This window comes from Pollachius pollachius (assembly GCF_949987615.1).
Source record: "Pollachius pollachius genome assembly, chromosome: 17".
Classification (NCBI taxonomy): Eukaryota; Metazoa; Chordata; class Actinopteri; order Gadiformes; family Gadidae; genus Pollachius; species Pollachius pollachius.
The window spans coordinates 22,138,520-22,162,833 of NC_136950.1; the positions used below are offsets into that span (position 1 = coordinate 22,138,520).

The 24,314-nt window shown below is 46.6% G+C and overlaps 3 protein-coding genes across 3 annotated transcripts in view; 2 read left to right on the forward strand and 1 right to left on the reverse strand.

The window, feature by feature from the left end:
* Positions 1-95: 95 nt before the first annotated feature.
* On the forward strand, positions 96-9,388 carry LOC307088731 (pyruvate dehydrogenase (acetyl-transferring) kinase isozyme 3, mitochondrial-like). Its single transcript, XM_079754705.1, has 11 exons — positions 96-447; positions 2,210-2,351; positions 2,466-2,537; positions 4,401-4,585; positions 5,390-5,479; positions 5,865-5,942; positions 6,483-6,556; positions 6,698-6,799; positions 7,397-7,504; positions 8,039-8,152; positions 8,318-9,388. Exons 1-11 carry the CDS (start codon positions 345-347, stop codon positions 8,465-8,467), a joined length of 1,218 nt encoding a protein of 405 aa, XP_079610831.1. The 5' UTR covers positions 96-344; the 3' UTR covers positions 8,468-9,388.
* Positions 9,389-12,757: 3,369 nt separating this feature from the next.
* LOC307088588 (choline-phosphate cytidylyltransferase B-like) lies at positions 12,758-18,943 on the reverse strand (the record flags this gene model as incomplete). Its single annotated transcript, XM_079754519.1, has 8 exons — positions 18,850-18,943; positions 16,466-16,565; positions 15,679-15,795; positions 15,286-15,437; positions 14,746-14,824; positions 14,055-14,197; positions 13,315-13,503; positions 12,758-12,982 (listed from the first exon to the last, which is right to left on the reverse strand). Exons 1-8 carry the CDS (start codon positions 18,886-18,888, stop codon positions 12,758-12,760), a joined length of 1,044 nt encoding a protein of 347 aa, XP_079610645.1. The 5' UTR covers positions 18,889-18,943.
* Positions 18,944-20,843: 1,900 nt separating this feature from the next.
* Positions 20,844-24,314, forward strand: part of pola1 (polymerase (DNA directed), alpha 1) — a gene marked incomplete at its 3' end in the record, with an annotated part of 43,418 nt that continues 39,947 nt past the window's right edge. The window contains exons 1-7 of the mRNA XM_079755054.1: positions 20,844-20,993; positions 21,350-21,468; positions 21,620-21,716; positions 21,999-22,073; positions 22,189-22,304; positions 22,545-22,607; positions 22,850-22,951. Of these exons, the coding sequence (XP_079611180.1) occupies positions 20,945-20,993; positions 21,350-21,468; positions 21,620-21,716; positions 21,999-22,073; positions 22,189-22,304; positions 22,545-22,607; positions 22,850-22,951 (621 nt within the window). The 5' untranslated portion in view covers positions 20,844-20,944. The remainder of the gene's footprint in view (positions 20,994-21,349; positions 21,469-21,619; positions 21,717-21,998; positions 22,074-22,188; positions 22,305-22,544; positions 22,608-22,849; positions 22,952-24,314) is intronic.

A 24,314-nucleotide genomic window follows, 5' to 3' on the forward strand; every position in this document is an offset into this window, starting at 1 on the left:
TCATCGGACAACTGTGTCACTTCTGGGTTCTGAACCAATGGTGTTCCTCTGTCAACAGTGCACTCCATCCTAAAGAGTGGTTGCCTTTAGCTTAGACTACGTGATGTGCAACGCGTATGCAACAATGTTGCGCCAGTCTATCTTTAACCCGTTGTTTTATTCCGAAATATAACCCCTCGACCCGTCAGGACCTCGTCGCGCGTCCAACCCCAGCCCCTCTCAGATGTGGACGCAGACAGGACCCGACGCGTGTCGTTGTCGTTGTTGTTGGATGAGAAGGTGGTCGGGTGGTTAGGATCGCGTTGTTTCACAGACGGGGTCCCCGTCCTCATCAACTTTTCAAGATGAGGCTCTTCTTTGCCCTTCTGAAACACAACAACCCCAAAATAGAGTACTACTCCCGGTTCTCTCCATCACCGCTGTCCATCAAACAGTTCCTGGATTTCGGTGAGTTTGATAACAGTGGACATGGATCCCGTGTTTGTATCTTTCTGTATCCCTTCTTCTTGATAAACAACTGATGGCCCGGACCCTACGATCCATGGCCTTGTTGATTTGTGCAGACAAATGTGTAGGAGACAAACCAAGCATACATATTTTTTTATAAACATGCCTAGGACAATTATATTGTCACATTGTGGAACATCTTCTCATTGTAATGGAATTTATTAGAATATTCATCCAACGTCCACCAACGAGTTAAAGTAGCTCTGTGCTAAATGAAAATATAAATGACGTCCAGTTAATCCTCGTCATACAAGACCAATCCAGATGTACACGAGTTTGGTCTGGGGATCTGAGTGGCACGCATCACATGACCCCCTATGTTGTGTCTAGGCACCAGGCTTAAATGCGACAAAGGCTTTTCCTAATCCATCTGCAATCAACTCTATGTCTCACAGCTCCCTTAAGATGTAACTAGAAAAACATCGGTTGATTTGGCCATCACTGAATCCAAATGTTTGACCATCACTGAATCCAAATGTTTGGCCAACATTGTCCAGGTCGTCCTCAGTGTTATCCATATGCGTCTCTGTCAGAACTGGTGCGCCAGTTTCACTGGAACAAAAGCAGCCTCATACAGAAACTATACAGCATGACCTGTTACATCATTGTCTGTTCTGTAATATCAGAATGACCCTTCCTTCCCAGCAGTTAATAGAGAAGAGGTTTACTGATTTATAAAATTAGATATTAGTTGTTTTTTTTATAACGTTTATATTTGTCTCTGCATCAGTTACCAGTGAATACCAGTGGGAGATCTCTGGTCTTTGTGTAGTCCTCACAGGCTCGGTGTTATGACCCATTAATGTCTAGTAATGATCTTGTGTTTGGATCATGTGACCCTTCTCTTTCCACGGGGCAGTGTGGTGTGTTCTGGTGCATCACCAGGTGGGCGCTACGCACTGCTAGTGGGTGACAGGACCTAACCCTGTCAAGCACGGCTATCGGCTATCAGAAGAGGTGCTCTGCAACGGCAATGAATTAATTTGTTAATGGATATACATGTCCAGCTGCGACGCGGACACACTAACCCCCCATGTATTCCTGTAGAGTCCCTATCAGCGCTTTAATTTAGCTCTTGTTGTTGATTGTTTCAAACCTTACGCACGGATTGTTCCTACACGCGCAGGCCCATTGCTGATGAAACACTGGACCACAATGGGCCCTTCTACTGGGTTTATACTATTGATGACTGCGTGTATCTCAAGGTCACCTCTGGCTCTGTATAGACATGGGGGACATCTGTAGGATACTGAGGATAAAGCAGACACAACATCAGTCCTATACAGGAAAGTTCGTACTGCTTTGGTCCCAGAAACCTCCTGGTTGTAAAGGCTTCGACCAATCTCTGTTTTCCAGAATGGATGACTTTAACTGTGCCAGGGGTCATTCTCCACCACTGTTTATGGCTCTTAGGCTCGGCAAATATGTATTCATGAATGTAAATTAATCATTAATTCACCAGTTCAACTGCCTGTCTGAAATGGATAACAATACAATGTCATAATTAATACTAAAGTGAAACCTCTTCACTAACATGAGGGTGAATCACTGTTAAAGTCAAGGGACCAGTTGTGTAACGCATGCTCGAAGGAGGTTTAGAAACGACCAAAACGCACAAGTTTCAACATCGTCCTTCCTCCTTTTATTCCTGCAGACTTTCAGTGTGAGTGGTCTATTCTGTGGTTTGTCTTGGCTCTGATAGGCCAGGAGAATGCGTGTGAAAAGACGTCGTACATGTTCCTCCGCAAGGAGCTCCCGGTGCGTCTGGCCAACACCATGAGAGAGGTCAACCTGCTGCCGGACAAGCTGCTCAGCCAGCCCTCCGTCCGGCTGGTCCAGAAGTGGTGTGTGTGTGTGTGTGTGTGTGTGTGTGTGTGTGTGTGTGTGTGTGTGTGTGTGTGTGTGCGTGTGCGCGCTGTGGTCGCACTTTGACCTATGCTTAACCTTTGACCTTTTAGGTACATGCAGAGCTTTGTAGAGCTGCTGGACTATGAGAACAGAAAAGGGGAGGACCCTCAAGTTTTGAATGAGTGAGTACAGACCTGGATGAATGGATTATTTGTTTTGCTCCTACACTTGTATCAGTTGTAGGCAACTACTATTACCTTTTAGTAACCATTTATCCAAATGGACGGATCTTTGTAGATTCATTCATTCATCTTAATCATCTCCAATGAGCCAGTGGGCATCTTGCTCAGGATGCCTGTAGGTAGAGCTCAGGTAGAGGTCAGATAGAGGTCAGGTAGAGCTCAGGGAGAGGTCAGGTAGAGGTCAGGTAGACCTGAGGTAGAGCTCAGGTAGAGCTCAGGTAGACCTAAGGTAGAGGTCAGGTAGACCTGAGGTAGAGGTCAGGTAGACCTGAGGTAGGGCTGGGCGATATATCGAATATATGCGATGTATCGCGAGATGTTCTCCAGGCGATGTATAAAATGCCCCTGTCGCAAACATCGAATACAAATTGGCACGTAATGTTTCTTTTTGCCGCCGCCGGCATTCTCGTTGTGTTCCCTTCTCTCGCTCTTTCCTGTGGCTCTCTGCCTCACAGACTCATATGCATTAAACATACTCACTCCCCCGGCGAGATTCTAGGATTCTACGCGCGTGTGTGACGGTCGCGTGTGTGACGTCACACACGCGACCGGTGAGTGAGAACAGCGACCGGTCACTCATCTCCTACCGTTCAGTGAGAACAGCGAGAGAGAGAGAAAAGGTGATGGAAACGGAGGATTTGGTTTCAAAAAAAGAATAGTACAGGATCCGTCGTCTGGCAGTGGTTTGGCTACCGAAAGGAAGATGTGGAACAAAAAACGGCTTTGAGCTCTGTTTTTGCTCGAAAATAATTAACGGTTTGAATAAATGCTGTGTTGGTAAATCTAACTTGCTGTGATTTTCCTTTTCTTATGTGCAAGTTCTAAATTCTTCCAATAGAAAGCACTAATGAGTTTAAACAATATGTTGTTTCATGTAATCTACATGCAGACTTATGTTTCAGGAATACTCAAATTATTATAACATGTAGTAACATTATGCCAGACATGGTTGAATCGAGCATTTATGATGTGCTCTAGAGGAGATTCAAAATATATCGAGATATATATCGTGTATCAAGATATAGTAAAAAAATATCGAGATATTCATTTTGGCCCATATCGCCCAGCCCTAACCTGAGGTAGAGGTCAGGTAGAGCTCAGGTAGACCTGAGGTAGAGCTCAGGTAGAGGTCAGGTAGAGGTCAGGTAGACCTGAGGTAGAGGTCAGGTAGCGGTCAGGTAGAGGTCAGGTAGACCTGAGGTAGAGGTCAGGTAGAGGTCAGGTAGACCTGAGGTAGAGGTCAGGTAGACCTGAGGTAGAGGTCAGGTAGAGCTCAGGTAGAGGTCAGGTAGATGTCAGGTAGAGGTCAGGTAGACCTGAGGTAGAGCTCAGGTAGAGGTCAGGTAGAGCTCAGGTAGAGCGTGCAGTTCTAGTTAGTGAAGCAGCAGTAATACCCACACAGATCCCTTTCCTTATTGAATCCTCTGCTACGGCCCGTCCCAACGGTAACGGTTTGTGTTTATACAACTCTAGTAAGACTGGCGTGAAAGACACACCTGTGTGGGGGCGCCATAAACACAGATAAAGAGATTTAGATAAGAAGCAACCTTTTCAGGTCCTGGTCATTTAATATTTAATATCCTAGCTGAAGCAGGAAGAACACACACACACACACACACACACACACACACACACACACACACACACACACACACACACACACACACACACACACACACACACACACACACACACACACACACACACACACACACACACACGTTGGCCTTGAAGCACTTTGAAACTTTGACCTTGGGGCTGAATAGATACATTAACTTCACGTGACTTTTGACCCCATCCCAGCTTCCTGGACTTGTTGATCGAGATCCGTAATCGCCATAACGACGTGGTCCCGACCATGGCCCAGGGGGTCATTGAGTACAAGGAGAAGTTTGGCTTCGACCCGTTCATCAGCAGCAGCATCCAGTACTTCCTGGACCGCTTCTACACCAATCGCATCTCCTTCCGCATGCTCATCAACCAGCACAGTGAGCGCTCCGCGTTACATGCAGTCAGGCTGTTGTCCACCGGGGTTCGTGTCGTTGGTCAGGAATGAACCACCAAGTCCATTCAGGAGACACGTTTATTCAGAGGACTCGCAGGGATTTCAGATTTACATTTACCCTTAGATTAGGGGCATTTAGCAGACGCTTTCATCCAAAGCGACTTATGATCTTATGAAGTACATTTTCTGTCTGAACAGTAAGGATGTTCATGGAACAAGTGGTAAGCAGTACCGATTGTTAGGCTATCCCATTCCCCGTACACAACAAAGATAGCTAGATTAAGACGCTATAACATGCTAAGTGCTATTTCTAAGTGCCAGGACGTACAAACATATAATGAGTGGTGAAGAGGGGTGTGTTCAGGAGAGTAATGGAGGAGAGGCGGGGGGGGGGGAAGGACGGAGGCTATGCAGAGTCCAGGTGAACTCTGAACAGGTGAGTCTACTGAGTGAGCGACTCTGCGGTCCTGACGGCGTTCACCACGGCGGGGCTGAGGGCCGTGGAGGCACAGGTAGGGGTCGGGTATCCTGTGAAAGGAAGCCCACGTGTGAAGCTGTAGACAGCGGGCTTTGAACCCGGTGCCCCCCCCCCCCCCTAAAACAAAAGCTGTGATTCATTTCTCTCTCCTTTCCTGCCTTTAAAATGAAATAACCTTGTCTTGGTTATCCTTCAGTGCTGTTGTTCTGCCTGGGGCCTTTTCGTATTGTCAGATCAATCTTAGAGTGCGGTCGAGAAGAGTTTTCCCCAGTTGACGGCTTGCTCTGTTTTGATTGGTTCCCTTCCTAGCTTTGCTGTTTGGCAACGACACCAACCCCGCCCATCCCAAGCATATCGGCAGCATCGACCCCGCCTGCAATGTGGCCGACGTGGTCCGAGGTGAGCTTCACCGGCACTACATGGTGGTTTAGGGACACCAGTCTGGCCTGATTCAGAGTATAAACCACCACAGTTTACATTCAAACCTTTCAAACTGAATTCACATTTTGTTCTAGTCCTTCAAAAAGCATTATCTCGAGGTGGGAAAACCTGACTTCTATGATATCTGGAAATATTCAACAACTCGACCTAGAAGTCAAACACAACGAGTGAACTGAGCCCAAATGGTTTATCTTATCAACATTTCCTGAAGGAATGTCTACGTGTGAATTGTCCCCGCATAACCATACAAACGTCCTTGGGAAGTCTCCTAGGAGAGGAAGTGTATCAGTGTATAAACCGTGGGAGTCCAGTTGAATGAGGCTAATCTGTCGTGTGTCTCCAGATGCCTACGAGACGGCCAAGATGCTCTGTGAGAAGTACTACATGGCTTCTCCTGACCTCAAGGTTGAAGAGTTTCACAGTAAGAGATGTTTGCTGCTACTGCATCATCTGTCTTTCTGGTGGGCCTTGTCCACAACAATGCTCTTACTTTTCCATTCCGCACTCAAATCGTGATTTCATCGACCAAAAACTGCAACTTTCAAAAGCGTTTCAATCGTAAATTTTAGAAACATCCCGACATCTTTGGCCTGCGCATGAAAGTTGTCTGCGCATGAGAGATGAGAGAAAGCATGCGTCTTTCAGCAGTTCAATGTGGATGGAAAACAGGGTTTTTATAGTATCCAGGGTATTGTAGAAGTGAGATAGATTCAACTGGTTGTCAGTTGCTCCTATAAAGCACTTGTGGTAAAACTGCAGTAGCCAAACGGACCGTTTTAAACCTTTTATATTACAGTTGGATTGAGTCCTACAGTGATTGCCGTGTTCAAAGTGCACACATGTCATTAACTTCAAAGGAAATGTGTCCACGTTTGTGTGCAACATGTAATTTTTCCAGCCAGCCAATGGCTCTGCCTGCTGCTCCTTGTTTAACTTGTCTTTACTGTGGTTTGTTTTGTAGCTCATGCTCCAAAGCCTATCCAGGCCGTGTACGTGCCTTCCCACCTCTTCCACATGCTGTTTGAGCTCTTCAAGGTAAACCTACCGTTGCACTTCATCTACTAGTTTGTTGTGGTCTCCTAAACTCACACGTTTCGGTTCGTCCGCCTGGAGAAAGCCCCTCCCTGAGCCCATGCCATGAACTGTAAATCTAGCCATGTGACTTCTTGTGCGCAGAACTCCATGCGAGCCACGGTAGAGCTTCACGAAAACAGCGAGGGCGGTTTGCCGCCGGTGAAGGCCAAAGTGACTCTGGGAAAAGAGGACCTCTCTATCCTGGTGCGGTTTGGATTTGAAGGATTAACCTTTGTACACATTCAAACAAATCATGATGATTATGTTTGTTTGGTCATTTTAGCCTTGTCTATTATCTCATCTTGACCACCTCCTTAAGGGACAATAATGGTGTGAGTGGTCAAACCATCGTGTCTCTCTGTCCTGGCTTCACAAAACCATCCACTACCGATACAAGCTGTCAAAACCAGTGGTGCCTGAGAGCGTTTTGTGTGAACGAGTGCAGTGGAGAACTTAGGTCTTTTGTGAGAAGATGTTTAGTAATGCACTGGTATGGGGATTGAGTGGTATGTTGTTTACTGACTGCTCGATCAAAGAACCAAGGCGCTATCACGCTACTGTTGACCTTCTTGGTAAGAGCTCACATTAAGTGCCCTTCGGGAGAATGGGTTAAAGGAATCATTTTGATCCATTTTATTGGTAACTGATATTTCAGTGAATTGATTGATTGACTGGAGATCATAGACCTTTGTTTCACAACCTGATTGTGTTCCACTAACGACTATCAGCTCTCCTGATTAGCTCCTTAATGAGTGGTTGGTTGTGCATTCATTCTCCGCCCTCTCTTCCCCCCCCCCCCAGATCAGTGACCGAGGAGGGGGGGTTCCCCTACGGAAGATCGACCGTCTGTTTAACTACATGTACTCCACGGCCCCCTCGCCCAGCTTTGAACCAGGAGCTGTCCCCCTGGTACACACACACACACACACACACACACACACACACACACACACACACACACACACACACACACACACACACACACACACACACACACACACACACACACACACACACACACACACACACACACACGCTTACACACACACACACGCTTACACACACACACACACGCTTACACACACGCTTACACACACACACACACGCTTACACACACGCTTACACACACAGGCACACACACACACAGGCTTACACACACACACACACTTGCAAACGCGCACACACACACACAGGCGCACACACACACACACTTGCAAACGCACACACCTGCGCACACACACATGCATGCACGCACGCATAGGCACACATATGCACGCGCACACGCACTTGCACAAACACGCATGTCAGACTCAGTAGCACACAGGCACACTATAGTACTCCAACGCACACATCCACATGCATGCAACCCTTCATCCTTCCTCGTATCAAACCCTATGTTATCATCATCATCAAGTAGAATAAAGGACGGCCCTCCTCCTCCAGGCCGGGTTCGGCTACGGCCTGCCCATCTCGCGGCTCTACGCCCGCTACTTCCAGGGGGATCTGAAGCTGTACTCCATGGAGGGGGTGGGCACCGACGCCGTCATCTACCTGAAGGTACTGCTGCTCATTGGTTGCATCGCCGTATCACCAGCCAATCAGCACTCTCCAGTCACGCCGAGGAAGACACTTCTGAGAGAGGTTGGACTTTGCTCCTAAACTTGGAATTGTGTGTGTGTGTGTGTGTGTGTGTGTGTGTGTGTGTGTGTGTGTCCGCTCCAGGCCCTTTCCAGCGAGTCGTTTGAGCGGCTGCCCGTGTTCAACAAGTCGGCGTGGCGCCACTACAAGGTCGGCCCAGAGGCAGACGACTGGAGCAACCCCAGCACGGAGCCCCGGGACACCAGCGTGTCCAAGTACAAGGCCAAGAGATGACTGCCCCCCCCTCAACACCCCCCCCCCCCCCCTCCCAGCCAACCAGCCAACCAGCCTCTCTCTCAGTGTCGTGTCGTAGATGCTTCGGTTCAGCCTCGGCTCCAGATGAACATTCCAGCGGGCCGCGCCCCGGTCGTCGTGGTGACGAGGTACGATGGCGACCTCGCAGCGCGTGTGTGGTGGGCTTTATCTCTGGACCTAGCGTCCATGTTGGTTATACACCAAGAACAAAGATGGCCGCTAGGTGGCTAGAGCCCTATTATTCTCAATAATTCTAAAAAGGACCTAATGAGGACCTAAATGAGCACTCCATTCGGCATAAGAAAAGGTCCGGTGTGCTTAGCGAATCAGTGGTGATTTAGCTAATTCTAGCAGTCTCTATTGTATGTCCTCTTTTCCTCCAGAGGGTGGTGGACTGAGGTCTTTGTTCCCCTTTCTCCTCAGTCTGCTCTCCCTCTGACGGGGGGCCGTTCAGCGGTATCAGCTCTGTGATCAGCGGAGCCGGGCTAAGCTTTGTCTTTTGCTTTTCACAGTACACTCCTCTCACAGACAGACAGACAGACACAGGACCAGATACCAAGCGGGATTTGTGGGTGGGACAAGTGCGGTTTTCATTCCTGTTCCCTCGGGAGCTGCTTTTGATTGGACACACAAGCGGTGGCGGTGTCACGCCGTCATGGTCAGTCAGTGCCAGGGACGGTTCTGCTGAACTGCAATTTGACCCTGGAGAGCAGGAAGGGCATCTGCAGCTCCGACGATAGGAGCAGCAGCTGATTGGACGTTCCCGTGAGGACGGAGGAAACGTTTATCAGAACAAAATAGGGAAAATCCTGACGCGCTATTTAATGACCCAATGTATTTAATATGAACGAAGCCTTTCTGCCAGAAATGATATATATGTATGTGTGTATATATATATATATATATATATATATATATATATATATATATATATATATATATATATATATATATATATATATATATATATATATATATATATATATATACCATAATTGTTTAGTTTTTTATTAGACTCAACAGCTCGAATTTTGTATTATTTTGAAATTAAGGCGAGTTAGAACTTTAGTGTGTTTAGAGAGCAAAACTTAAATCAGCTGGTCAGCATTTATTTTTTGCTCGGCTTCTGGGAAGCTCATGATTGGACGCTTGTCAAAGCCCTGGACCTGACCTCCAGGCGACCCCGTCACCCCCACATACTGCCTCAGCAGTACTAGGTACTGGTACTGGTACTAGGTACTTGTACTAGGTACTGGTACTGGTACTAGGTACTGGTACTGGTACTAGGTACTGGTACTAGGTACTGGTACTGGTACTAGGCCTGTATCATTACTCTCCCTAGAGAGACAACTAATTAACCCAGATTTTTATTGTGGCAGTGCTATTCCCTTTTAGATGTGGATAATGGCTCCTGGCACCTATACATCCCCCCCCCGCAGACAGACAGACAGACAGACAGACCAGGCATACAGTGGTGCTGGCTGAAACTGGTCTCTTCCTGTCAGGACCGCCTCGTCCGGATCCTTTGTGTTACTAACGGTCGGTGCAGGAGTTGAACAAAGCCTGTGTTGATTTGATGAGTACTGATTCCGTTCTCTCTAAGTGGAACAGAGGAAGGAACGCCGAGTCCAAGTCTCAGACATGGAGGTCAACTCTTTTATAGGTTTTATTTTTGTCATGAAGAACCGTTTCATTGTCTTCGGGATCCGAATAAGGTTTATTTTTGCTCCTCTATTGAATCCATTGTGTTGTTGCTAAGATTTAATTGATGGCAAAAAAGGGCAAGGAAGAATTGCATAACCTATGCCATTAATTAAATCTGCACCAAATCCGATTGATGAAAGACACTTTTGAAAGCCCATCTCTCCATCCCTTTGAGCCGAAGGTTTTCCGGCCTGCCTATGCCTTCCTCCTAGGCCCACAGACCGGGACATACCAAAGGATTTCCACAACATGTTGGACTGAGCCCTGCTGATCCCCACGCTCTGGTTGTTCCCCTTTCCAACCACATGAACCCCGTACGTTTGAGACGTACCCCCGGGCGCCCGTCCACAGCCACAGGGACGGCAGACGCAAGGACGGGCGTTTTCTGTTCCTCTCGTACAGAACCCCGGTTCCCAATCGTTTCATACCTGGAATAGGAGTAGAATATATATATATGACGTTCCCTAACCTCATCCCAACAGTATGCAGTGCACTCTGTGTTGATTAGAAATAAAACGTGTTCCAAGTGACTACAACAAGAATACAATGGTGTTGGAAATACTTGGTATGCTTTGGAAGCCATGCAGTAATGACAGTTATGACATAAGAAAGAACAATAGCTCGTAAACGTATATATTCATACATGTTGTACCAGATTCAGCATGACCACGCCTTACCTATAGTGTCAAAGCCTACATAAAAGGGAATTGCAATAAAGTGTGTTTTTCACCTCTGGGTTTCACTTCCCTTCGTTGGTCTTATCATGGGAATAACATTGCCCCCAAAAACATTTGTTTACATTCGGGTATTCATTTTTTTTATTGTATTCACATATAGCCGCCTGAAATTGTATATCTAAAAAAGAGAAAAACGAAACAGACACACATTCCAAAAAAGGAAATATATGACCACTGTATTGGATCACATACAGTACAGCGGGGGCGGAGACAAGCGTACAGGCCAGGATGGGTTTGTTCAGTAGGGGCAGCGCGCCAAGAGGAGTGACCATCGGACACTATGAACAGACGAGGGAAATCCTTAAATTACATTTAAATAATGCTTAAAGAATACAAAGTAGGAAGTACAGTGATGCGTGACGTTTAGTTTTTGAGTTATCTAACGTAAAGCTCATTAATGTACTTCAAGTGTGGTCCGTTGTACAGTTTTAAAATCAGAGCAATGTCTGTGTTGCCTTCTCTTGTTGGGAATGTTTTGGGAGAAACTGGAAAAGCAGGTGAGGGACACGTTTAAAACAGGAACAGGCTTCTGATTAAATCATTGAAAAATACAGGGAATTTATGGAGGTTTTGCCCAAGGCCATTGATACCTTATGTGATCAACCGATATTCAATCAGTTTATTTCCTTTTATTGATTTGACCGTGAGCGTATGAGCGCTGTGGGCGGGGCTCTGACGTCTGAATACTAAATGAGGTCACGTCTTCTTTCGTTCTTTTGTTCCGTGAGGCTCCTGCAGGCTTATGATCAAATCCCTCCTAGACCCTGTTACTACACACAAGCTCACGATTATTAACAGTTTTAACATTTATAAGCGTTTTATTGTTTCACACTAGAGCCGTGCGGGTTTAGGCACTAATAATAATATTTACACTTTCCTCCTATTGGAGAGATATTTGAAATTTAGCATTCTATCAAAACTTAGGGGAATGGGGGGGTTGGAAAAGTGGTTAAATCCATACAATGTACCGCTACTGTCCAACTGGAGATCAGGAATCCTTGGTTGTGTACCTGTTAACATTGTTTTCAATGCTGAGCCATTCCAAATGAATGGAGGTGAATGGAGGGTGTCTGCAGGGACATCTCGGCTGCTGTAGGGGGCAGTGTTTTATGAAGAGGCGTAACATACACATACAATGTGACATTCTCGAGAACAGAGCACGACATGTGCGTGAGTATTGCTTGCTGCACAAAGTGTATCACATCCATAATGATGGTTTGTGTGTACTCACCACCACCATGTCTGCTCTATCACAGTCAGTGGCAGGTAACCAAAACAAAATGCCTCCATATTCAATTGAAGGATGAACAATAGCTGACCCAAACGTACGAGGGACAGAAAAGAGATGAGGGTTTTTTCTGTGATGAGCAGGCTGCTTCAGGCAGGTGACGCCAACCCCTCCCATCCAAAGCAGTCCACAGCCGGAGTCGAGACATTCTAGACCGCATATACCTCCTGGACGCCTAAGCCAATAAACTGGTTTGATCGATTCTAGCCCCTCCCCCGTCCTCCTCCTCCTCTCCCTTGGCTATTGGTCCGCTCCGTCGCCCCTGGCAACAGGCTGAGATGGCTTCTTTGAGGTTGTCCCCCTCCACCTGCAGGACAGAAGTGCATTTCCCACAATGCCTGCTGGCCAACAGGCCTCAGCAGCAAGACATTGTTTCCAGTGTGTGTGTGTGGGTGAGGATTTAAGTGTGTGTGTGTGTGTGTGTGTGTAAAAGAGAAGTCTTTGGGTGTGGGGTGAGGGGGGGCAGTGTGGTGAGTGGGCATGTGTTACGCGTGTCAATGTGTTTGTGGGGTGGAGGGGGGAGGGGTCAGGGGGCGGTGCCTACTTCTCATCCTCGTCCCCTTCGCTCATGCTACTGATGGAGGCCGACGCCCCCTTTGGGGAGGACGGAGGGGAGGGGCGGGCGCTGTGCCAGCGGGCCGAGGGGGAGGGCGGCGACGGGGAGCGCAGGGGCGAGTGTTCCCGGGGGGGGCTGCTGCAGGGCGAGCCGCGCGGCGACAGGGCGTAGGAGATCATGCGACCACTCCGCTCCTGGAACACCTGTTTCTGGACGAGAGAAGAGTGCATGTGACCCCCCGGCACCTCCTGGTGAATCACCTGTCTAACAACGGCTGAATAGTTAGGGTACGGGGACTCCAACACGTGGAGGAGCTGCCAATCAAATCACGCTTGCTTTGTTCAAATCATCTGTTCTCAGCTCTGATACTGAGAGAGTAAGCTAGGTATATCAAACGACAACGCAGAGACAGCGCCCTCTCTGGTGACACTGGCTATTGCAACCTTGGTCAATACGGGTTACGTCATGCCCGTGTGGCACACAGGCAAAGTCTGTTCACCCTTAAGGAGAAAGAGGCTGCGTGGTGAAGGGATGAATTTACCCATGTCCCGTCGGGCCCGAAGAGCTCTAGGAAGTTACCGATGAATTCGCGGGACTTCTCCTCCCACTTCTGGATGAGGTCGTGGCTCTTCTCCTCCACGCGGTACACAAAGTGTTTGCTCTTCTCCTCCACAGTGCGCACCTTCTCCTTCATGCGGTCCACCTGGTTCTGCAGCCGGTACTTCTTCTCCTGGGGTCGGAGGGGACAAAGGGATGGCACGGGCTCTATTTAATCATCTCCAGGTTTCTGTTCCTGTTCATCTGAATATATGTTTCAATTATTACTTCTTATTTTTATGTTTATGTTCTTCTTTCCCAACCATATCGGATTGTTCATGTAATCTCTGCTCTAATGAAAAGTGGGACCTTTTACAGTCAAATTATTCTCACTTTTCAACTCAAAGACTGTATCTTCGCATTTCCTGAAATATTATTTTTGTGAATCAAAGCACTGAATTAATTTAACTGAAATGTAAGGTGCACTAAACACTAAACTTTGAACCCTAGTTTTCCTCGTCCATGGGTAACCCCAGCAGTCTTAGGGTTAGGGTTAGGGTTGGCTAACCCTAACCCTAACCCTAGTTTTCCTCGTCCAGGGGTAACCCCAGTGGTCTTGGCCCTAACCCTAACCCTAACCCTAACCCTAGTTTTCCTCGTCCATGGGTAACCCCAGCGGTCTTGGCCCTAACCCTAACCCTAACCCTAGTTTTCCTCGTCCATGGGTAACCCCAGCGGTCTTACGTTGATGTAGCTGACGTTGAGCTCTTTGGCGGTGTAGCCACGCTGGAGGTTGCGTCGGGCGTAGACGTCGTAGTCCCGCACGATGCGGGTGATGAGGTCAGAGGTCGAGATGCCCTCAGTTCGCTGGGTGGGCACGAACATGCCTGATGGACCCACAGCCGGATTAAACGGAAACAATCAAGTATACAATCATATTGATATACTACATTCATTCATTTATTCAATATAAAAAAGGAGAAATTTAGAAATAAATATACATATACTTATATATAGACTTATAGATATACTTATTAATTTGGAACAAATGTTCTTCTTAAATATATTATATATATATTAATTTTTCTTTTACATTCATTTTTAAAATACATTACAAGCATGTGGCTTTGTATAAACTAAAGTTAGAAATGTATATCCTAAAAGCAGTTAAGCAAACTTCTGCTGGAAATTATTAAGAGTTATCCTATTTAGTTTAGTTATACTATTAAGAGTTATAAAACAAATCCTATTGGTCATCACCGGTCCACCAATGTGCTCACACCACAGCCACTCCCACAATCACTGACCCGCCTCCTTGATATATTTATCCCCCAATGAGCTCGCACCATAGCCACACCCACAAACACTGACCCGCCTCCTTGATATATTTATCCACCAATGAGCTCGCACCATAGCCACGCCCACAAACACTGACCCGCCTCCTTGATATGTTTATAGACGTCCTCGCTGCCGGCTGAGGAGTACGGGATGTCGTCGTGGGCCACGAAATCAATCTGAGAAAGCATCAGGGGCATTAGTGTGACTCATCCGTCAGAATGGGACAGTGTTGGCAGACAGGTCAGGGCCGGCCTCCAGAACCCTGCCTGAATGCTGATGGACTATTGATCGGTGATTAGTCTCACCTTTGCCTTGGCCTATTGAAGCCTTTTGATTACCATGTGACCAGTGAGTATTGGAGGTAGGTATTTGTGTTCCTGGTTTTCTACAACTTTGAGTACTTTGGTTCGTGTTGCTGTAAGTTTCGGGTGAGGTATTTATTCATTTTGTAAAGACTTCTGTCATCATTCTGCCTTTGGGTCTGCGGTTCCTTCATTACAAGCAGCGCCGTGCATAGTCTTTATTAACTTAGTTCATACCACAATAACCTCAGACGCTGGATTTCACAGCAGAGGTAAAGGACACTAATAATAATTAAAAGATGAAAACACACACACACACACAGACACACACACACCTTGTGTTTGTGGAGGAAGTCGTGGCTGAGTGTCCAGGGAGCGTCCCTCACCACCTCGTCGACGTAGCGGCAGTGCCGTAGCGCCTCGTAGCGTTCCGACTCGTCCATCACCGTGAAGCCCTTGTACTTGTGCGTGAGCTCATCGCTACACACTGTCAGCGCCAGGTCGTATCGTTAGAGGCAGAGGAACACTGATGCAGAAAAGGCTGAGCAATTGTGTAGCCTAGTACTCACATAGACACTTTACAGCTATCCTTAAACATTTCACTAACTATAAAAGTGACAATCAACATTGATAAAGCGTAGAAATGTGTTAACATCAATGTATATCTATATGATGTGATGTGAAATGATGTGAATAAGTGTAGGTGTGTGTGTGTGTCATTCCCTCACCCCCTACGATCAGGTACGTGTTGGGGAAGAGGTTCTTGGCCTGCATGAGAGCGCGGGCGTGGCCCGAGTGGAACAGATCGAAGATGCCATCGGCGTACACCCTGACCGGCCTGTCAACTGTAAACACACACACACACACACACACACACACACACACACACACACACACACAATAATTATCACATAATCACAGAGGCTCCCACCGTAATATAATAACTAATATTAACTATAACCTAGTAATGTGCAACAGCAAGAAATTAGCAGAATTGAACAGGATACTGATGATCATGGCTACATTAATTCAAGAGTGGATGAGGTGGTTTAATTGACTCTGGTGATCAGGGGTTCATTGAATGGAGAGTGGATGAGACAGCCCAGGTCTTACCCCTAGCTATACCTTTTATATTATATTGACCTATTTATTTATGCCGAGTGCTCAACCTGCAAATTGGTCAGAGGTGTTGGCGGGAATCAGAGGCGGTTTAAGCCTTGTGTTCTGATTAACCGAAGGGATGAGGACGAGAGATGGGAGCAGTGAAGACTGTGTAGCATCCTATCCTGGCTGTCTGTGTTGTATACAGGGAATGGGTTAACCTAGTGATGGTTAGTGCTTGGCACTTGGTTCTATGAACATCCTCACTGTACCGACAGCCATATATTGTTGTTTGTCCTCCTTCTGGCAAATGTCCTTATTGTAAGTGTCTGTGTGGAAGCGTGTTCTAAAGGCCCATGAAGGTCAGCCCAGGAGGAGGAGGCGGTGAGGACCAGGGCAGCGGTCAGGCCCTACCAGGGGTTCCTCTGCACGCCTGCTTGATGGTGAGGCGCTCATGGGGGGCTCTGCAGTCACAGCTGGTCTCCCTGGCAAATATGGCTGGCTCTGTGAGAGTCTGGGAGGGAGGGAGGCACAGGAGAAGACGAAGGATGTTCATTTTAGTCCCCTAAATATAACACACTGTTTATTTTCATATCTCCATTGAAATATAAACATTGAAAATGAAGCCTTTGAAAAAATCGGTGTTCGTTAAATATACATGATCAGACCTTTTCAGCATGAAGACAGGAGCCAAGTGTCAAATTCTAAAGATGTGTGTGTGTGTGTGTGTGTGTGTGTGTGTGTGTGTGTGTGTGTGTGTGTGTGTGTATGTATGTATGTATGTATGTATGTATGTGTGTATATATATATATATATATATATATATATATATATATATAAATAAATAATGGATAAATAAATGTTTCTAGCGAGTGCGGAAACAGAATGAGTGGCAGTGGACGTCCAAGGGTAAGAGCAGTGATATAACATCAGCCACAGTATTATATGATTGGTTGTTTGTCAAGTACCCAGCATGCACCTCTTCTCCAGCTTCTCGGGTCTGGTTACAGTAACATCCATTTGCCTTATTGAGCTGAGCCAATGCCAAATCCGTATCCAGACTATCGATCGCGAGACAGATGAGGCTGCACTCTAGGTTATTGATCCGCGTGTACACGTGTGTATGTGTGTTGTTGTGGGAGTATTTTGTGCGTGTGTGTGTGTGTGTGTGTGTGCAAGAAACAGTGGGGGGGCAGAACTGCTTTTGACATTAAACAAACCAACCGGGAACGGCTTCCACCATATGGTTAACAACCTAAACACACAACGCTGAGTTCAGTTCGGCCACATGCATTCGGTGGGAGGATGTCTCACTATTTGGGGACCCCCACACTGGGGAAAGGGACCCCAACCCACAGACAGAGCGTAACCCTAACCGTGAGACTGATGGACTGACAATTACAAACATAAACCAAGTCAGTAAAAATAGGCAGACAGGGAATGCCAGTTGCAAATTGAGAAGCTAAGATAAAGGTGTAACAAAGTGTTGCTGTGCTTGCTGTGTGTATATGCTCATTAATTTGCTTATTCAGGGCACATTCAAACATGTTGATCCAACCTTACAATGACCACTGTGAGAGCACAGGAGCAGCCTTTAACTAGTGGGTAAGGCCAACACAAACCAGTCACTCGGTCAGAGAAATAGAGCCATGTTAAGCTTTAATGTTTGACATTTCACCAGGCGCACTAGACAAAGGGTGGCACACCATATTCCACCAGGTCCATTTCATAAATAAACAGATGGTGATTGTCACTGCATCATTTTACCGTTGCTTCTCTGTACCTTCAGTCCAATGAAACATTTAAAAGTTTTATGGTCCAATTCAGCCTCCATCCATCAAACCGATGGTCCTTTTCATTAAAGGGAAGATACTTCAATCACCCTGTGGCCGAGACCGTCGGAGCGAGATGGGGCAGGGACATTGCATCGGGGTGGCATCATTCATTACCCATGATTCCATGGGGCAAGGTGAAAAGTTAGAAGGGTAGAGGGTGAGTAGGGGTTGGGTTAGTGGGGTGGGGGGGGTGTTGAGGGACCGTCAACAAAGAGCAGATGGCACAGCAGCGGCAGTGCTGCTTAGTCGGGCTTACATGGAGCAGGCAGCAGCCTATCAGGATGACCACAGCGAGCATGCTGGGTAAAAAAAGAAGAGTCCGATCTGGCCCGTAGATCAGCATCCAGCATAAGAGGGATTAGCCCCAGTAGCGGTAGCAACCAGGCTAGCAGATCTGGATCCACAACAGATACAGAGATGGCAATGGCAGCACCCAGGCATAGGGAGGGCAGACAGATCAGACAGGAATAGAGGAGAGAGACAGAGGCGTAAGGCTAAGAGGTGGGACAGACTCAAAGGGTGCAAATAATAGATGATATGAGCGACATCACAAAGAAATGTGAAGGATGTACAACATGGATGATGCTGTGCTATCGGATGTTTGCCTCAAGGGCTTTTCTCTGATCAGTGATGTAAAACCACCAGAACCCCTTCTGTTATAGAGCTAGCGTTCACTATACCCCCTGACACACACACACACACACACACACACACACACACACACACAGACACACACACACACTGTCCGCTCAGCGTTGTGAGCACCTTAAAGGGACACGGTAACAGCAGAGAATCCTCCATTCTCTTTGTCTCCATTCCTTCCTCTGCTCTCTTCCCACACATACACACATTATGTGATGGGCATGCACACAAACATGCACTATCACGCACACACACACACACACACACACACACACACACACACACACACACACACACACACACACACACACAATGCCCTACCGTCCGAGGATGGGGGCAGGTGTGCTCCAACTCCTCCATTATTCCCAAAGACTCTCGGGGTACAGCTCTGGGATCCCTTTATGTGACTCAGCATCAGTGAGGACGAGGATGCCTTTCTCCTTTCCCTCTCGCCTTCCTCCCTTCGCTCTCTCGCTCTCTGATTCTTTCTGCTCCCGCTATTCCCCGCCCACTGTCCCCTGTCCTCCCCTGTGAGTCCTCTTCACCCCTCCTCCTCCTGGGTTTTTTCCAGCGGAGAGATCCCTTGCTCGCGGAGCCCAGGCAGCAACAGACAAGCGGGCCTCAGAACCCTTTCCATGGCGACGCGAAAAGAGGAGAGCGCTCCGAAGAGAGAGCGTTGCGCGCACCAATCAGATGACCGCGCCGGAGTCGCTCATTTGCATTAAAGGTTGGGATTGGTACGTTCCATAGCACCATCACAGAGAGACAGTGCTTGGTACCACTGGCCGTCATTAGTGGCCTTGTGTTGTATATCCATTTCGAGTCATCATTGATACAATTTATCGATAGCTTATCGGGTGTTTAAAATAAGCCTATAGCATATAGTCCTAAACTAACCTAGATAACTTCATGACATCGCTTTGGACTCCATCTAGATTTCCAATATATCTATAGTTATTTACAATGTATTACTGTACCTTTAATTAACCGTCGTTGCTTATGTTAATTAAACGACGTTGGTCAGTTTGTTTGATATTTGGAGGGTGCTTGTGGATCTGGCGTGCAAAAAAAGCTGGGACGAATTTAGCTCCGAATACCTGATCGGCTTCATTGTGAATATGATAATTTTAAATAAGCACTTAGTGTGACATTTAGCTTTCAAATATGCTTTTAAAATCAAAAAAAAAGATAACTTCAGAGACTGGTTAGTTCGCTTACCTTGAGCGATCCCCTTCTATAGTGACGCGTATCCGCAGCTGAACACGCGGAGCGAGTTCTGGTGCGTCTCACCATGATGGAGCCACAATAACAAACAATAATATACAGCAAGTTTAAAAAGATGACCGCCGTGTATTACGAACCAATACACTTATCCACTCGTTTTGGCCTTTCTCCCTGAATGTTTAGCATTATCATAATAATAATTTAAAATAACTATAATTTCTTTCAGTAGCCTATTGATTGAGGGCTGCGGGCCACCAGCTCCCCGCCTGCTCCACGCGTCTGGTTTGGTTAAAGGTCGGGCAGCGGACCCGTGATGGGCAGAGACAACAATGGGTCAATAGAACAGAATGGACCATGCCTACAGTAGCCAATGTCAACCCTCCTTGGTCCTGTTGTTATAAGCGATTTGAGAATGAATAAGCGAAAAAAATATTCTGTCGTCAATATTTCAGGACGAATATTTTTATTTGTTTACATCACTGTGAATCGGATAAGCGAAAAAAAAAAGAATGTCTGAGATTAACGAAAACAAAACACTCTTTGTGGTTTGTTCTGACGTGGAGCGCACAGCGACGCCACGCCTCGATGGCGCGTCTGTCCTGCAGGCTGACACGCATCTTTTGTGTGCATTTAAAACTCCCGCCAGGGTACTCTGAACACGTCCTGAATAAAGAGGAAGAATACTGACCTGAGACAACATTACGTATTCGTCCAAAGAATAAATATTATTGCCTTCCTGATGGCCTTGGAACAGTGATGAATATCTTACAGTGCTCTTACTAATATATTTGCTTATAGGCCTACTACGCCCTAAGGCCGTTGCGATAAAAACATTTGTATTACAGTTTTAAAGCGGGCAACTGTTGAATAGCTGTAGTATAGGCCATTGTGTTCTGGGGTCATCAATGCATTGTCCCTACAGTATAGGGCTAAAACATATATGGCATGTACACAACACTGCCACCACGAGGACACACGAGGACACACGAGGGGGTTCGGAGTTCCCGATGCTGTCATTGGCTGAACACAAGCTACGTCATTTCCTGCATATGACTTTCCCCGGGAAGAAGAATTGGCGCGGATTGCTCTGTTGTGTTGACTTGACACATCGAGGGCGCACTGTTTTGTAAAGTGATTCATATTCATATATATTTAGATATACATATATATATATACACTTCAAGTGGAGATAATGGCGCCGGTATTGAACCCGGATAAGGACGCTGATAATGTCGACGACGGTGAGTTGTTTAGGCTTAAGTCGCCTTGTTGAACAGAGACAGCTAGGAGGCTAAGCGCTGTGACAACGTAACGTTACTGCAGCTTTTGCTACGCACTAACAAAATGTACACAACACACAAGAGAGTTGTCTGTTTCCCTGACTTCAAATAACATTAGCAAAGTTATCATTGTTTAGCTATGTTTTGAGCTTACAAAGTGTTACCAAAATGTGGGTCAGGCCATCTACTTGAAACGCTAACTTAATGCAGTAATCCATAGGTGAAAGTACATTCTATCTGACGTGGATGTTGTGTGCGTGACGAGAAACGGTGGTAGCTACACATGGGCCAGGGAGGTGACATCATTGGGTCCCCAGGTGAAGCCTGCGGTCTGGCGCCGTCGCGCTCGAGACGAGAGAAGAGGGCGAGGACAGGCCGGACGGCGGCGCTCGAGCAGCTCCGGAAAGCCAAGAAGGGCGAGAAGCTGAAGTATGAGGTGATGAAGTGGGCATGTTGATAACATGTTATTCCTTTGTCCGTTGGAGTATCACAGTGACGAAGTAAACAAGGTGTTCATCCTGCATGCGACCATTTATCACGTGGGAACGTGTAGTGGTGTGTTATTATGAACATTCTCTTTCTTCCAGGTGGAGGAGGTGGCCAGCGTGTACGATGAGGTGGACGAGGAGCAGTACTCCAAGATGGTGCGCCAGAGGCAGGATGACGACTGGATCATCGACAACGGTAAGACGTCATGTGACCGCACGCTAACCTTCACACAAACTGCTTTAGAGAAAAGGGTTCCACCTCACCTGAGCCGCGGTCCAATTCGGCAAACTTTCCAGGCAAACTTTTTTCTTTTTGTTAGTTCGATTTAAACTTGCGTCCTTTTCTATAGTTTATTTACTGAATCTTTAATTTTTTTTTAAAAGCTATTTCAATATTTTTTATCTTTCAAATAATTTATTTTATAGGGAAAGATACTGATAAAGTAATTATGGAGTTTGTTTCTTGTTGTTTCTACAGATGGTGCCGGCTACGTGGAAGATGGAAGAGAGATATTCGATGATGACCTGGACGACGACGTGGTAGAACAGCGCGGTAAACCCAGCTGGTCATACGTAGAGACAGAGATCGTACCTGTGGACAGCGGGGTGGTTCCCCATCGACATCAGTCAACCACAAGTGTGTGTCTGTGTGTCGTGTGTTGGTACAGGGAAGGCGAGCGCTAAAGGAGCAGACTCCAAGAAGAACTTGAAGAAAACGGCGGTGGCCAAACCCAACAGCATCAAGAGCCTCTTCATGAACAGCAACGTCAAGAAGCCTGCCGAGGTGTGTGTGATGTACGCCTGGATACAGTAGCTGTATGAAATCATGTGTTTATGTCTGAGAATAACTTTATCTTGTATTACAATTGAACCTTCTGATATTGAGTGGATGCTTCAGTTGTTCTCACTTGTAAGTCGCTTTGGAAAAAGATTGTTTACTAAATGCCATTTGAGTATTGAAGCTAATGCATGAACGTATTTTTTTGTTAACATGTTGTCCAAATGTTTGATTTGGTGTATGCAGAAAGACGTGGACCTGTCTAAAGACGACCTGCTGGGAGACCTTCTGCAGGACCTCCACTCTGAGGTGGGTTCATCCCCCTGGAGGGCATTGGACGACCATCCCCTGTTGGACCTTTACTACCATGTCTCTAATTAAGTTATAAAAGAAAACCGTTTTGAAGACTCATCCACTGCTTGTAAATGATTGCTTATCGTACGTATGATTTTAAATGGTATCGTTCCCCTAATTAACATATACAACATGTTAATTCAACTACCGTTGTTACGTTTTCTACTTTACGATTTGTACATATTTGTATTCATTAGAAACCGTCTCTGATGACCCCGCCACCGGTCGTCAGACTGAAGAAGAAGAAGTCTCTAGGAACTCCCATGAACCCGTTCTCCGTTAAACGCCAACCTCCAAAGGTACCTGATCCTGTCTGCCATGACCCTACTAGACCCTCCTACCCACCCACGCCATGAGCCAATATCAGCGCTCAACGCTAAGGTTTACACCTGCCCGGTCGGGCCTGTGGGGCTGAATTCTACTTGCCCAAAGTAAATTTTTACTGGTCCCTGTACAAATAGTTTCTATATCACGGGTTGGTTTCTTAAAAAAGAGCGGCCAAGGCCCCGGAGGAGGCCTCTGTGTTGGTGCTGCCAGAGGCTGGGCGCTCTGGTCCTCAAGCATCTGCTGCTAAAGGATCTGCCAAAACACTGTCTGTGTTTCATCCAAACTCCTCCCAGTACGCTTAAACGCTTTGGATCCTGTGCTGCCATCCTCATCTTTCTCTTCTTCTTCATCATCGGATGCTGCGTTCACACCAAAAAAAAGGGCCATGCGACTCCATACAAAGTCAATGCTAAGACTCGTTTGAGGCAAATTTGTCGCGAAAAATACCTGCGGCGCAAATTGATGAATGGAGCGGCATGAACGCCCTGGTACTCGCGAGTAATGCTCACACCTACTTGCACGGGAGCCCAGCTCCGGGGGTCCGGGAGCGGAGCTCCGGGAGTCCGCAAACGGCAACAATCCCTTTGTCCTCCATGTCGCGTTTCAATCTGTGCTTCAGACTGATGTGGAAGGACCAGAGATGTCTGAGAACCCGACAGTTGTTTAAGATTCATAATATCATCCAGAGGCACACACAGCTTTTTGCCATGATATTATATATAAGTATATGCAGTAGTGTACCGTGGGGTTGAAGTCAGGGCCTTCAGTAACGAACTCCACCAACGGCCAACCCCAAAACACTCAGACATGCACACAAATTTCACATTAGGTGCCAATACAGCCAACACAGCCACAATATGCACTACTGCATGACATCCAAAACAAGACAGTTGACCTTAAGCAACAACAACAGCGCACACGAGCACCACTTTGCATTACCGCAGAGCTAGAGTAATGCAGCATCACCATCAGATCTTCCCTTATGTCACTCCGCAACCAGATTGCACATCACACATACGACACAAAAACAAGTGTTCACAGTTATTGTTATTTTCACCGGATGCTTTCGCAACTTCAACGGATTCAATAAAGTAGCCTATAGCGACAATATTACAAGTGCAACGCCAGCTCATTAACAAAAATGAAACATACAAGTAGGCCTTTATGCCACATATTTTACAACCGTTATTCCAGCCGGAATATTAAGCCCACAGGAGTAGTAGTGAACGGGTTCATTTAATATGCTTATTAAGCGGCATCCACACACAGCATTACCATTAAGCCTACTTCCCAAATTCCAGCAATATATTTGTGTTTCCAAAAATTAAAAAAAAA

What these genes read in the sequence shown, in the direction of transcription:
- LOC307088731 (XM_079754705.1), top strand. Translation starts at nt 345, where the DNA reads ATGAGGCTCTTCTTTGCCCTTCTGAAACACAACAACCCCAAAATAGAG. An exon ending in GTCCGGCTGGTCCAGAAGTG is followed by an intron (nt 2,352 to 2,465) that starts GTGTGTGTGTGT and finishes TTGACCTTTTAG; the next exon opens with GTACATGCAGAGCTTTGTAG. An exon ending in CAAGGTTGAAGAGTTTCACA is followed by an intron (nt 5,943 to 6,482) that starts GTAAGAGATGTT and finishes TTTGTTTTGTAG; the next exon opens with CTCATGCTCCAAAGCCTATC.